Source organism: Punica granatum, chromosome 5 (genome assembly GCF_007655135.1).
Source record: "Punica granatum isolate Tunisia-2019 chromosome 5, ASM765513v2, whole genome shotgun sequence".
Lineage (NCBI taxonomy): Eukaryota > Viridiplantae > Streptophyta > Magnoliopsida > Myrtales > Lythraceae > Punica > Punica granatum.
This window is the reverse complement of record NC_045131.1, coordinates 25,289,776-25,305,743: the sequence shown is the minus strand read 5'-3', so window position 1 is coordinate 25,305,743 and position 15,968 is coordinate 25,289,776. Positions and strand designations below refer to the sequence as shown.

General features: G+C 36.3%; 1 protein-coding gene across 1 annotated transcript; it reads right to left on the bottom strand.

Moving 5' to 3' along the window:
• Positions 1–11,430: 11,430 nt before the first annotated feature.
• On the bottom strand, positions 11,431–13,053 carry LOC116207224 (senescence-specific cysteine protease SAG12-like). The gene is made up of 2 exons (XM_031540109.1): positions 12,543–13,053; positions 11,431–12,296 (listed from the first exon to the last, which is right to left on the bottom strand). The coding sequence occupies exons 1-2, from the start codon at positions 12,979–12,981 to the stop codon at positions 11,707–11,709; spliced, it is 1,029 nt and encodes a 342-aa protein (XP_031395969.1). The 5' UTR covers positions 12,982–13,053; the 3' UTR covers positions 11,431–11,706.
• Between the last annotated feature and the right edge of the window lie 2,915 nt (positions 13,054–15,968).

Sequence of the window (15,968 nt, the reverse complement as noted above, 5' to 3'; positions counted from 1 at the left end):
GGATCGGGCTCGATCTGCATAACAATCAAGTGCAAAAAAATGTAACAAGCAAGCTCAACTAAACAATCAATGGGATTTTGTTATCTCCGAATTTACGTGAATTAACTGATTATTAACCGGGGTATATTGGCATACAAATCCTACCTTAAAACAAACAAAGGGATGATGAATATGGTATATAGCATCCGACATTATTTTAACGGACCCGACAGACGTGATGTCCATAGTCAAGTCTCGAATGTTTTGGTTGTTTTTAGATTACTCTGTATCGTGACAATATGGCTTTTACAGATTAAAAGTATTTTCACCTAAAAACCCAAAACCTAACCCTCTATTTGACTATTGCCCATGTTTGATTTAAGCCGAGTTTGTGATTAATTTGTTTTCCCATGTTTTGACCAATTCTATGCACAAACCTACGCTAGGATTACGACAAGACAAGAACCGGTAATCATGCCCTTGAATCGGTAAATATGTGTGTGCATGAAAATCAAGATTACGTTGTACGCATCTCGGTGCTTTTGAAATTGTGAATTTTAAAAAGGGCATGACTAACAGTTCTTGAACTGTCGACGCGATTACAAATTATTAATCAATAAGTGCAATCCATTTAAAAGTGTCAAGTGATTTAATTTAACCAAATTTAATGTCTCGATTATCCCGTATGTAGAATTTTCGGGTTAATTAGAAATTTACCGAATGCTTTAGTCTACGGATTTCGAGTCGTCGAGATAGCCATTAATTGACCGCCCGATAAACTCTAATTTCCAACATTATCACATATGATTACAAAAATAAAATATTTAAATGGGCACATGCATTGTCGGTGGGTGATCCAAGTAGGAAAGGGTCAGATATTTTAGAAAATGTCCAGGGGACTGAATTGAACGATTTTAAAAGAGCAGGGACTGATTTGAAAATTCTGAAAATATTGGGGACTGATTTGAAAATTCTAAAAAATGGGGACTGTAAAAAAATGACTGAAAATGTCCTAGGACTTATTTGAAATGAAATTGAAAATCGGGACTGATCTGAAAACAAAGAAATGGCCCTAGGACTAAACTGAAACAACTCGAAAAGTTCCTTGGGGTTCTTGAAAAATTCTGGGAATTCCAGGGCTAATTGGAAAATAGTAAAATGACTGGGACTTGATTGAAAATAAATTTTGAAATTCGGGGCAGATCTGAAAAGGGTGAAAAATGGCCCAAGGACTAAACTGAAACAACTTGAAAAGTCCTTTGGAGTGCTTGAGAAATTCTGAAAAATCCAAGGCTTGATTGGAAAATAGTAAAATGACCGGGACTTGGTTGAAAATAAATTTTAGAGTTCGGGGCAGATCTAAAAAAAATAAAATGAGTCCTCTGGGCTAAAATGTGACAAAATGGAAAGTTCGTAAAATCGAGTTCGGGACAAATCCGATCACCCACGCGACGCAAGAAAACTCATTTCACATTATATTCATCAAGCAAGCAATAATATTCAGGAAAGGAGCCCTAATCATGCCACTAAGTTGAGAATTTACCTAGTTCGGAAAGTTGAAGGGCTTCTCTGTAAAAATAAAAAAATCGCTGGATGAATCGGACCGGATCGGATCGGACCGGACCGCCCGAAGGAAAACCGCCCGGAAGAGCGCTGGGCTGGACTGGGGAACCTTGGGCCTGAATGGGCTGAGCCTGCAAAGGAAGAGAAATGGGCCGAGGCCCGTTAGCCGAAGGGCGGCCGGGATCGGGAGGAAAGCGGCGGCGACGGGGCTGGGGCCGGCAGTTCTCGCCCCCTGGAGCGGGATAGCTCTGGGCGCCGCCGGTGCTTCGCCGTGGTCGATCGGGACCTCACCGGCGCTTAATCAGTCGAAATCGGGGGGAAAAGGTTGCGGTTTTCCGGCGAAAGCTCCGAAACTCCGATTTCAAAATTCGCCAAATCGAGAGCCAATTTTCTGATTTCGTTTGCTGGGTCGTGTCCCTCTACCTCCGAATTCCATTTCTGTTTGTTTAATTGCAATTTCTTCCCCGTTTCCATTGAGATTTCAGCAGATTTGGAGAAAATCGCGGAAAACCGCGATTTGGGGGCAGTTCCGGGCCGGCGGGGATCACGGGCAGCCGGCGAGCGCTGCCCGGCCATGCTCGGCCTGCCCGATTTTATTTTATTTTTTTAAATTAGGGCCGGCGGGTCCCGGGCAGCCGGTCAAAGCTGCCCGGCCTTGCCCGAATATTTTCTTCTTCTTCTTCTTCTTTTTTTAAAACATATATAATTTAATTTAATTAAAATTAATTTAATTTTTTTTAAGAAAATGTGATAAATTGGGAAATGACAATTTTGCCCCCCTCGGAGCCGATTGACCGAAATTAGGTGCTGACACCACTAATAGAAGAAAGACAATCTTGAAGGTTAGAACTGCATAACATTAACAGTATCGAAGGAAAAAAAATATTTCTCAAGGGAAGTACAGAAAATTGGGAAAAGAAGATTGACCCATACCCAGGAAACCATTCGTATTGTCAGATCTCCAGCGTTTCACTTATATAGGCCAATAATGTGCTGTCTGATATGCATGCAGACTAAAAGAAATTCGACGCAATGCCCTGTTCAAATAGCTTGGACGCCACAAAACTAATTTGCAGTTGGGAATATGGCCGAAAAGATATATTTTTCTTGATATTCTTAAAGCAAAAGCAAATATCAATTAAAAATGATCACTTCATACCATAGATCTTGTCAAGATATATACAGAGCAGCAGCTTCAGCAATGAGTTGGCCATTACAGCATGATATGGAGCCTAGTGTCACCATAAACATAAAATAAAAACCAAACTTACGTACTTGCCAATATGAAGGGTGAGAATAAACCATGAAAACCATTTAGGTGGTGGACTGAAAACGGCTTCCCATGATCCATGGCTCTTGCAAGTAATAGTCACTTAAATACCCATATGAGCTCCCTAACAATCAGCTATTGTACTTCAAGCTAAAGATACATCACGATGCCGAGAGTGAGTAAAGAAGACAAGCAGCTCAACATTGCAGGTGACTGAAACTCAAAGAAAAGGCCAACCACTTTGTTCACGAAATCACACTCAAGCTCACAAAATCCAACTAGATATGTGAGAACCTTGGTGTATTTAGTGATTTCTAGGGTTATCTGACAGAATCTCAGCAAACGAAGTTGGCCAAAAGTTCTTAATTCTGCAAATGACCTTCTATTTATAGGGAAAGGGGAGTCGGAGTCATTTTGTAAAATCTCACAGTTTAGGGACCAAAATACAATTTTATTTTGAGAATATGAGAGCTCCAGACAGGTCCAGCTGTCCAAACTTCTTCGTTGGGACTGTTGGTCCGAGGGCGCAGTTACTAACCGCGCGATATGGTTATTACTTGCGCCTCCAAACAAGGACGTGGGAGCGAACCGCTCCTTTGTCCTAAATTTCCAAATTGTGGGAGCTGACTTGAACCAGTTCAATTGAACTAGTTTTGTCGGGTAAAAATAATATATCTGCCCTCAAACTTTCAAAAACCTTTCATTTTCACCATGTTCGGGATTTTAAAGGACATTTGAGCAAGGAAAATTATCGAAAAATATCTTCGGGTTTAGAAAACATTTCTTAATTAGAAATCACCATGACATGAATATTTTCGCTATGTGAGAATATCGATTTCGCCGTCTCGAATCCTTGTGCTATTGAATAAAATACATAAATCAAAGGGTTTTAATCAAAGAAAATTTATCGTGCTTTCTTATATGAAAAATACAAGCAATTGAGTTTGAAAACAGGGTCTCTGGAGAGTGAGCCCGTCACGTTTCAAAGTCTGTTTTACACGTGCGTCCTGGGAGAAAGAAATATTGTCAATTAACTCGTATAATTTTCAAAATAGGCACTGATAGTTAAAATTAAGTAGTTAGCGCTCGAGAACTTATCTGTTTATTCTATAAAGCCCATCTTCTGACGTGTGATCCCAAAAGCTTTCATCCGCTTTATGATTTAATGTGCTTCCTAATGGTAGACCTAGCCCGGGCTAGAACGAAATGCTTACAGCTGCCCTTCTTCAGGTCACAGTCTGTAGGGCGATTGGTTGAAGACAAAACGAAACGATTCCAGCATCGGGCTATGCTTCTTGTTCGCGCGATACTCCCATGGCCCTTTCCCTTAATAGAGATGTCATTCTTGTAGGACTTTTGAAAAAAAAAGAAGAAATCAAATTATATGATTCACATGCAAGAACGATTTAAAAGTTTAAATGAAATCAAATTTTGTATTACGGTGATTCGAAAATCGATTTTCCCACATTGGGGCTCGAAAAACTTGGTTTGGCCACACTGGGGCTTGAAAATTTTGATTTGGCCACATTGGGGATCGAAAATTCGGTTTGGCCACACTAGGGCTCGAAAATTTTGGTTTGGCCACACTAGGAGCTCGAAAATTTTAGTTTGCCCACAATTGGAAACAGTGCCTTCCATTGATTTAGATTTTAACTTATGAACGTGGAAACTCATGCCACCCATTGGTCGAAGTTTTGATCTGTGATTGAGATACACTACCGCCTGTTGATCAAGTTTTGACTTGTGAATGGGGAAACACATGTTGTCCACTAGTCACGGGATTTGACTTATGAATGGGGAAACACATGTCGTTCATTGGTCGTTGTTTCGATCTGCTAGTAGGTAAAACTTCACCCGCTGACCGAGTTTTGACTTGTGAATGGGGAAACACATGTCGTCCACACGTCGAGATTTGACTTTTGATGGGGAAACACATATGGTCCATTGGTCGAAGTTTTGATCTGCAAGTGGGTAACACTTCCACCCGCTGACCGAGTTTTGACTTGTGAACGGAGAAACACATGTCGTGCACCAGTCAGTGTTTGACTTATGAATGGGGAAACACATGCCATTCACTGGTCGATTTTTCGATATGTGAGTGGGTAACACTTCCACCCGCTAACTGAGTTTTAAAATAGGAATGGCAAAACACATGTCTTCCACTATGCTATCTACTAGTCGGGATGTGGATATGCGAATGGGAAACGTTACCAATCGCTGATCGAATTTTTTGACTGAAACGGTTTGCAAAGATGGACTTTTCAAAAGTCTTTCACGTGCGAAACTATTTTTGGAAAAAAAGTGATTAGTGTCCTTCGGCTTCAGTGCTTCTTGGACAGATGTCATGATTTTTTTTTATCAAAGTCCGTATTTCCTTGACAAACGTTGCGATTCATCTCATAGGCTCCCTTGTTCTCCTGCTCGAGTGCTGAAATTGAGATTTTGCTTGTTTGATGAGCAAATGGGTATCCCTTCTGATCGTCAAGTTCAATGATTTAATTGCCCCACCATGGCTTGAGAAACCTGTGGAGAAAAAGGAGGTTAGTTGGTATGTTCAAAATACCAAACTCAATTAAAGTTTGACAAAATAGAGAGTTCAAGAAATTGTCCTTTGGCAACCCTTGCAATGGATTTGAACCCCTACATGACCTTCAATAGGCTCTATCAAATTTGTTTTCCTCAATGGATATGCATTCTTGTGTCTTTTGATAAATCGGTTGAGAAATCTTTTTATTGGCCAGGTAGGATGTAGAAATCATGACCCACTTCAGTAGGACTTTTCCTCTAATTTAACTTTTCCTAAATAGCAAAGCATTTTGCTTTTTGTAAAAAACTCTTGAGCCATGAGATGAGACTGTGAATCAATGTATAATGGTCAGCTTCAATAGGGAAGTATTGTGGGAAAAGATCAATATTCTCCCTAAAATGGAGATCAACTTATTAATAATGCTCTCACTCAAGCTCATTTTGCAATGATAATTTAGCTCACCACCGAGCTAAGAAATTGGAGTGGCTTTTCTCAGCGTGGGTGGGATCGCTCGTTCTCACGCTTAGTGTAGTGGGGTTATCTCTCGTCCTAATCATCCCTTGGACCTTGAGTCATTAAGGGCATTTCAAGGACTTTCAACGATGAGTGCTTTTGCACTAATTTCGGCATAAATGCGCACAATCATTCACAGATGACCTCTTTTTGGGAACATGGATTTTGATGTTTGGTTGAGAAAGGGAGGAATCACATGTGGGTAGTAGTAAGCTTCTTGGAGACATAATTTATCGTGTCAGGCCTATTGATTCACTCATGCATCATCCTAAATGACTAGAAATTCCCACCTAAACTCTACCACTACAAGAAAAAGGGTCTAGGGCAACCCATGCTAAGACCTAGGGCGATACATAAAGGCATCGTGATAGATCATGCGACGTTTGTGCCGACGTTTAGCTATAGGTCGCCTAAGGTCCGGTTGGGATAGGACTTCGCGACATTTATAAAAAACGTCATCAGAGACCCGCCTGTGTCGACCCATAATAGTAGTGGCCGTAACTCCTAGTCGGTGGAGAACCACCTACGGTGACGTTTGTATGGGTAGCCCTAGACCTAACTATGGCGATGTTTGGTACACGTTGGGTGTGACCACCCCGTGACTATCCATGCTAACATCGGCCTCGAGTAACCTACGCCGATATTAACAAACGTCGCCTAACATCAACATGGGAGGACTCACGTTTGTATCAGCCTAGAATCTCCTTAACGGAGCAGCCTGATGCTCAGATGGTGGGTTTTCTGCCAATAGATTGTCAGCTTGTTGACAGATGACTGGTAATGGTTTTTTTTGTCTGTCAACAAGCTGTGAGTTTCTTATCAGGATACTGTCGTGAAATTTATCTTAATCAAACCCAAACAATTACAATAAATATGATTATAAACTCAAGAATTACATCAGATAATTTTGTCGAAAATGATTATTGCACCATAATCATCAAACCTAATGTTACATTTCCCAACCAAATTGGGCCAACGTCACAAGTTTAACAACAACAGAAATATTGCCAATAATAATGCCAATTTTTTAGGATAATTTTGTCATTATCTTAAGTTTTGAGGATATATTAAATTAAATATTTCACATCCAACATATTTATGCATATATATTAAAATTATTGAATTTTTATTTAGAAACTCTTATTTTTTATTCGTTTATTATTAATTTAGTCATATTTAATCCACTTATATATTATTTCATATATATTAAAATTATTAAGTTTTATGCATTTTTATTAATTATTTTTATTTATAAGTTCTTAATTATATAATCTACAATTGTGCCACTATTTGTTACGTTGTATTTAATTAAATATGTATATCAATATAAAATAGATTTAGATTTTTATCCCTAACGCATTATAATATTAACCTTTATGACCCTATTAATTGTCATGAAAGTCGGGGTTATAAATATATACTAGCTTTCAATCCCGTATATTAAATGGGCTTATTTTTAATAAGCACATTTCACAACTTTTTAAAAATAAATTGATTTCTTATAAACAGAAGAATTAAGAATTTCAAATAATAATCTTCGTATATTAGGCCTTGTTAATAAAACTCTATCTGAATCCTCTCAATTTCCATTAAGTCTAATCCCTCGCTCCAAACAAGCGATTATAACTAATAGTGTTGCTATATCCTCCGGATAATCAATTTAAAAAATACTCCTAATTCAAAATTTTAGTCACGATGGTATGTGTTGAAATTATACAATATCCAAGGGATATTCAATAGATGTGAGTAAGATTTTGAATTAGGAGGATCTTTAGGGGTATAAATTAGGAGAATTTAGCTTTTTTTGTATAATTAATACTTGTTTTCCTTCTATCCGGTGTTATACAACGATTGGGTGAAAAATGAGATCCGAGAGTCCTAATATGCAATATTCTTTTTTCCTGGTATAGAGGTATTGATAAAGGATTTCGGAAAAAGGTTGATCAAATGAGAAATAGGAGGCCATGCAGATGTAATGTATGGAACTATCCGTTTTTCTTTTCATGCAAGAACCTCCACTTACAGTGTAAGATATACCTTTTTTTGTTACCTTCAGAAGTGTAGAATGAAATTACTATTTTCAAAAGACATATTAGTCCTTTCTTTACTTCTTAATTAGATATGTTCATGGAGAAGAAGCCAGTTGAGACTAGGCTATTCTGCAATATAATCATATGATTTATCAGATACTTTCACTTTTCCATATATTTCAGTTTTGTAGATTTGAGTTTTAAAGCTTGACAAATAATACATGGTGTATCATCTATGAGGTGGGTGTTTAATTTGCTTTCATTGGTATATATATTTTTTATAATCTTTTGATTTTTTTTCCATTTTCCTGAAAAGTAACTTTTTCTATGTTATTGCAATTATAATCATTTAATAACATATATAGATAATAATTCTATTCAAAAAATACAGAACAAGAAAAAGGAGAACGAGGGATGAAAATTTTCGTCCCCAAATAAGGAAATTCCATCCATAATTCCAAATCTAGCCGGATCTGACAAGAATGTCTCGTGTGCAACGGGTGTACTATGTGGTACTGTGTCACCAGACACATCAAATATTCTATTTTTATTAATTGTAGATTTTTTTGTGATATTTCTAAAAATCAATAGAAATTAGGAAACCTTTATTTACTTATGACATTGACACGTGTTATACCCGTTACGTATAAGACTTTCTCGGATTTGACAAAGATTTGCCAACGTCTCTAAAACCTTCAGCCCTCATAATCCATGGACGGAACTTTCCACCGCTATTAGCTAAGACAGAAGTCAGGCGAGAAACCATCCGAAATTATGGGGATAGAAATTGGGACGAAATCTTTTGTCCATATTATGGGGACAGAAGTTTCCCCCCTCTCCACCCATATAGACTAAAACATGTATGGAATTTCCATCCGTAGGAAGGGACGGAGACCTCCGTCAATGCTTTCGTCCCCATTTTTTAAACATAGGGACGGAAATCAATTCCAAATCCCGTGCCTTATGTAACTATTTATTTTTCAAATCGTTAACTAGGGACGAAATCCATCTTTGGTACTATATTCTTCTCAAATTAAAGAAAATTCCTGTTCATATAAAATAGTTTTCTTGTAGCAATAAAGAGAAAGATATTTATTTCACTTGCAACGCACGTGTTATCCTACAAGTTTACCCAAAAGTTTAAAGATTTAAATTCTATAAGTGGTTTATGTTTATATAAAAGGTATAAATTCAAATATCTTCTACAATTTCGATATTAAAAATTAAGAATTGTTTTAGAAACTAAAAATTTTCAATTAATAACTTAATTTTAATTAAAATAAATTTATTCATGTAATTTTACTAATCTATTTATAAAATATATAAATTAATGCTTTTTTAGTTAATAATACAGTCTTCTACATAAATAAAGTATTCTTTATGTAAAATATATAATTTAATATTTTTGTAAATTTAATCCTACAATTATATGGTAACTAATTTTTTATAGAGTTAGTTAAAAAATAAAATATGTAAGTTTCTCTACGAATATTAATCCCATATAACATGTGGGTGAGATAACCGGCTAACTTTTAATTGCTCATTTTATTCTCATCATATAAAAAACGACTTTGAGACATAGTACTAGAAGATAAAAGAAAGGATTTTTACCCCATATATTCCATGGTTTAACCGTTTTTTCAAATCTATCATATGCTTTAAAAATTGTCTAATATATCCTATGCTTTACATTTTGTTCCAAAAACGTTAATGGGCTCCAAAGCTATCCCATGGTTTTAATCTTTTTCCCAAATTTATCCTATAGTTTCAATTCTTTCCTCAAATCTATCCCATGATTTTAATTTTTTCTCAAATCTATCCCGGATAAAAGGCCTACAGTGGCAAGACCGTTAAAACGTTGACGAAGATATAACAGCGGGATATATTTGGAGAAAAATGTAAACCATGGGATATATCTGATAAAAAAAACATATGATATATTTGAAAAAATAGTTAAACCATGGGATATATGGGGTAAAAACCCCTAAAAGAAAAAAAAACAATTCAATTATTCAATCGATATTCTTAATAGTCTAATCTATGTATATCAATAAATAGGGTCGGGACGGAAAAATCAACCATATAAAAATTTTAATTTAATTTTTGAAATCATTTTAATTAAATTGAAAGCATTTATTTTTTGACCAAATTCTACACAATACATTTACTATGCTATATAACACGAGGTTGCATATTAAAACTATATACATATAGTTGTATCCCATGTAATAAATACGGGTGGAATGGAAAATTAAGTCATCTAAAATTTAATTTAATTGAAATAATTTTAATTAAATTAAAAGTAATTTAATATCATAATATTTTTTGACTAATTCTGCACAATACATATACCCCATGTGATATAACGCAGATTACACATTAAAATAAGAATCATATTTTTTATAATGACTCCTCAATTAAAAAATTAATTTATAAAAAAATTAATTTTGAAGTGATAGATGACTTTAGAGTCCATAATTGAACTAAAATTCACAAATAAAAAACATTAATATATAATTAGACTTTGATGTTGCACATCTCCATTATAAGTTTATGTGAAAAAATTTAGTATGAAAAATAAGATTCATGTTTTATGAAACAAATAATTCTCCAAGCGCATACAATTAATTATAACATATTTATTTATACTTTGAACCCTGATTTATATTAATTTTCTTTACTTTGAAACCCATAAATTATAATTACATTCGAAAACATTAAGGAGTATAATTTTAATTTTGGAAGCAAAATATTCAATGGAATTTCATAAAAAAAAATTACTCATGGAACACATGAATAAAAAGGTCGAGTAATAATTAATTGTTAAGCTTGTCTTTTTTGTCTGTTTCAACAAATGAATCTAATATATTATCTGAAAACTAGTGAAAAATACGATTTCTATTTTTTTCTTTTTTAAAAATAATGAGGGGCGTATGAGTTTCACTGAACTAATCACCATTCTCTTACTTGAATAGCAATTCAACTAAACTCATCCCAATCTTTCGTGATCCCATGAATATCCTGCAAGACCATGGAACAAATAAGTCTGGTCACATAGGCCATACTGATGACCCAGTGGAGAGTATTCTCCTACATTACTTTTGAGTGACTTCAACTTAGGTCTTCATCAATGAAGTCACGCTCCTTAACACCAGGCCACCTTATTTAGTTATTTGTACCAACGTGGGTTGGTTAGCAGTTCGACACTTATTCCGTTTTAGGAAGGTCTCGAGTTCGAGTCCTTGAGAAAATCACACTGGAAGAGCTTTACCCCTTAGTGGGCTGACTTGGATCGACTAGATTAGTGGAGGTCCAATTAAGCTTTCGTATACCGGGTTCACACCGAAAAAAAAAAGGTGATCTCTGTTAATTTAAGTAAAAGGAAAAAAAGTGAGATCCTTTAAAATTTCTGGCAGAATTTTTTTTTGGGATAAATTACACTTAAATGAATAGCTGAGAGAAAGTAATGATTTCCGGCAGAATTACGCGTAGTTTCTTCAAAAGTGCATCTTAATTAGTGGAGTCTGTAAGTAATTTCACGTGAATATATAAAACATGTCACATATTCTTAATAAGTATTAGCATAGATACTAAGTTTTCTTCTCGTGTTCATTAAGTGAAGAGAAATGGAAGAGTGTAATTTAATGCAGCATATCATAATTTTCTAATTGACCTCTAGACATGATACGTCTAGCGTTGTCAATGTAGAAAGGAATACATAAAGTGACATTAATATTAATTAGACATAACCTCTAACATGCGACGGACGCATGCATTTTGATTAGTTACTTGAAAATATCTTCTCCCCCTGCCGAAAAGTGAAGTCAAGCAGCAGTTGGGTAGGATGCTTTCTTGGCAATACCACACAATCCTTCCGCAGCATCGATCTCTCTCGCTATCCTCATATAGCCTTCTTCTCCCCATGTGGTACCCCAAGAGTTCTTTATCAGCCAGTACTTGGTGCCATCTTCGCCAATCCCGTACCCCACTACGGTGACCGCGTGGGTCAATTCAGTTCCACACTCTCCCATGAATACACCACTAGAGTAAAATTGGAAGTCCTTCCCACTGCCTTCTAGGGCAACAGAAACCGGTTGCTTGGCCACTGCATTCAGTAGAGCAGACTCGCTGTTAGCTGGCACATCCTCATATCCAGTGATTGTTGCTGCAGGTGAGGATGCTTTGCCAGCATCGCAAGTGCCATCAACTGCTAGATAGGGGTAATTGTCTTCTGTGGTCAGGCCGTTGTTCTGAATAATGTACTTGAAGGCTGTGTCCATCCATCCGCCCTTGCAGCCATAGTTATCGGCAACACAGTCCACCAACTCTTGCTCCGACAGTGAGGTCAGGCTACCAGTACTGAGCTGGTGAATCCCCTCCACAGCTGCCACAGCGGAGAATGCCCAACAACATCCTATGATTTTCAAAGCAAACAACATAATAACAGAGGTCAGATTTCTCAAATGACCCCCCAAAATGAAATAAAAATTATAAAATTCTCATTGGACCTATAAAAGACTGGACTCACATTTTAATCCAAAAATTAGGCTCATAGGGTAGTAAACTCTATACTGAGGGATTTCTTCTCAATATTCCAATGTGGCAATAAAAACTCTCGAACGAAAAAAAGAAAAATCAAAGAGAAAAGAATGATGCATACCGCAATTTCCTTGGTACTTGATGGGTGTTACAGCTCCTTTCTGCCTCCAATCCATGCTGGGAGGAATCTCAGATATATTCTCATACCTAAAAGGTGATGTTCTGACTGACGACTTTGAGTGAAAGCTGGGCTTGTAACCAGTTCGAGTAGTCCGGAATTCCTCATTTGTCAGGTCAGCAAACGCATTGAGCCCTAGCCGGTACGGCTTGCTTCCATCTCGATTGACAGACTCAATATACTCAAGATTGCTCTTGAATATTGCGAATCGTGTCTGCTTCTCGGTCTCATTGGCATAGACACGCCCAAACTGAGACATCCACTGCTCGTGCTTCTCTAACATGGTCGGCGCTTCGTGGAGGGTCCGGGACTGGGCTTTAGATGGCCAAAGTCCTAGAATAGCTATGAGCACATAGAGAAATAATTTACTCATGAAAGCCATTGTCCCCAGGCCCTTCCTTAAAACTCTTGTGGAGTTTATATTTGTTTGATGTAGAGGTGAGTGTTGCCCGAATAGTGCTGGGTGAGTATTTATGGAGAGGGAGTATGAATTTGTTTCATCATATGCAACTGAAAAACATGTGCCTCAAAGGTTAAAATTCTCAAGTCAACCTGGTCAACTTGTTTGAGAAATCAATGCCGTGAGGGCTTCTTCCTTCTTTTTTTTTTTTTCCTTTTCAATTTTACACCAAAAATCATGAATGACGTCTGTTTTTAAAAATTGTCATGAACTTCTCTGTTTTACAAATAAAATCACAAATTATCATTTTTTGTCAAATTTATCATCCGCTAATAATTTCATTATCAATTTTGCTAAAGTGATAGGCAGTTTTCCCAACCTATAATTATTATACATTTACATAAAACAATTTAAAAAAATCTAAATCAGAGAAGGGCGTGAGTGGCCGGTGCTGGGGGCATCCCCATCGGCTCCGCATCCCCTGATCAGGTTCGCCATGCGGTGCAAAGCACATCACTAGTGTTATCACAAACTACACCGAGGGTGGGGGCTGTCAAGACGGCAACGACCCCAAGACGGAGGTCGCCTACACAGACTAATTTGTCGACGACCTACCACAATGGTGACCGCTGAGTGCCCAGCAGGGCCGAGGTCCCCTCGCCCAATTTGGGAGATCTTTTTGGACAGACATCTTCTAACCCGGGGGTAGGTGGCCATTGGGAACGCCCCTACCATCTTGTCCGAGAAAATTTATTTTTTTGGAGTTGTTATGTTTTTGTTTTTCTATACTATATATTATTTTGATGTTTGCATTTGCCACCTCACTGTTATTTGTTTGCCGTGTCATTAAAGTTAACGAAATTATTGAGGGATGATAGATTTGACGAACATATGATAGTTTGTGATTTTATTTACCAAAAAAATGATAAAATAAAAAAAGTGACAAAGTTGAAAATTTTTTAGTTAATTAACCTTTTTTCAATATTATGTATGCAAACTTTTCCACTGGCAGTACCTTCTTGGAACGAAACTATATGCGTCTTATGTTCTACATATAGTAGATTAATTAAGATACAAATTTAGGCTATATATTGTCTTTGGGTAGATTTTTTTGTTATATATTTCAAAATCTATCTGAAAACTTGGAAATTTAGATACTAATATGCGACATTGTAAGTGATAAAATTTTCACAAGAAATATTAGCTAGTTGATACCCGTGTGTTGCGTGGTAACGTTTTATCATTATTTTAAGACAAAAAAGGAAATCAGCACGTATAGTATATGGATCAATATTGATTGAAAAGGAAAGTTTATCAAAAACTTTATACTCTATTCACCCAAAAAAACTGTATATTCTACAAATAAACATAATAAATCTATAAATTGTGAGTGCGATTAAAAAAATAAAAGTTTCAATGACAAACAAATACTTACTTTTAAGAGAAGTGAAAATGCAAATCATATATATTAAGAGATAATAATATGTATATATGTAACATATACTGTGTAGGGCTAAGGTGTCAAAAAAACTATAACAAGTGAATATGTGATGTGTAAAATGAATTTTCATATCTTCTATTGATAGTATATATGGTGCATTGAATTCGGAAAGAATCACATCTATTGATGAGTTGTTTTCAATTATCAAGAAAACATTTAGTTCTTCAAAATTTTCTTTTATTATATATTAGCACATATAAATAATATGGACAATTATTTAAAATGCATTGAGTAAAACCCTGAAAAAAAATATATAGTAAAGATACATTTAATTGGAATTGCATGGACAATATAGGTGGAGCCAAGGGTTTTAAAATTTCGTTACCTCGACTTTTATATATTTATATTGATTGCTCGACAAATCTAGAAAAAAAAAAACCACAAAAGCCAGACCAATGCGTGCCATTAATCTCGTATTTGAAGATATTAGTACATAGCTATATGCCTTTGTCGCTTAAACTAAGATTCTTTTCAGTACATGGAAGAGCTCCTCGCCGGGACTAGTGAAATTTTTAGTTGATCTATAAGCTATTGACCAATCTTCAGCCAAAAAATGTGAGCAAACACATTGTGAAATCCAATCTCTTATAAATTATCCCATGGTTTTCTTATTGATTTTTTTACTTGGGATATCAACTCCCAACACTCGCATTCACGTGGTAACATGTAGTATTATGTCACTAGTAAAGTTTCACTGACCTTATAAACAATTGGACACATCTTCAACTCAAAAGTTCGAGCTGATAAATACCCGTGACAATGTGTGGCTTTCATGCTTCTCCTACACGTACCATGTGAATTTGAACATCAGCCCTAAAAAAATTAACTACAATTCAGGCCATTTCCATGCTGGGGATATAACCACAAGGTGGCCTTTCTTTTTCCGCACCTTGGGTGAAGATGAGGGGGGTTAATTGACGATGAGGTGGGCTTCCTCCTACGCACTCAGACTAATCTAACCCTGAATTTCACACTTGAGACGGGGCCACCAATATTGAGAGCAGCCTAAAGTGCGCTTCTGTTAGTCCCCCTTCGACCGAGTATGGAAGAAGAAGCTTGTTGAGAGCTATTTTAGTGCAAGTGGCACGTGTAGGCAAATATGAAAAGGGAAATCACTGGTTGCCATATGAGTGAGAGTATTGAGAAGTAAATTGAATATCCCACATGGATTAGAAAAGAAAACATAATAGTATTTATATAAGATACAAGGTCTATCATCTAATTGTTTGAAATTTTAGGTAAAGATGAGCTAAATCCGCGTGAGCCAAGTGGAAATTTTAGAGGAGTTAATCGCGATCATGAAAATCAAGGAGGAGAAAGAAGAAGGAGCTAATGGCCCAATGACCTGATGCTGACTTTTAAAAAAAAAAAAAAAAAAAACCTTTTCCTGGACTGCCTAGCAGAGAGAACGAGTCAACGGTCATAGTGAGGAAAAGGGAATTAAAGATGCCAGACATATGTCGGGCCC

Coding starts and splice junctions, on each gene's coding strand:
- LOC116207224 (XM_031540109.1), bottom strand. CDS start 12,981: ATGGCTTTCATGAGTAAATTATTTCTCTATGTGCTCATAGCTATTCTA. Junction 12,297..12,542: donor CAAGTACCAAGGAAATTGCG/GTATGCATCATT, acceptor TGAAAATCATAG/GATGTTGTTGGGCATTCTCC.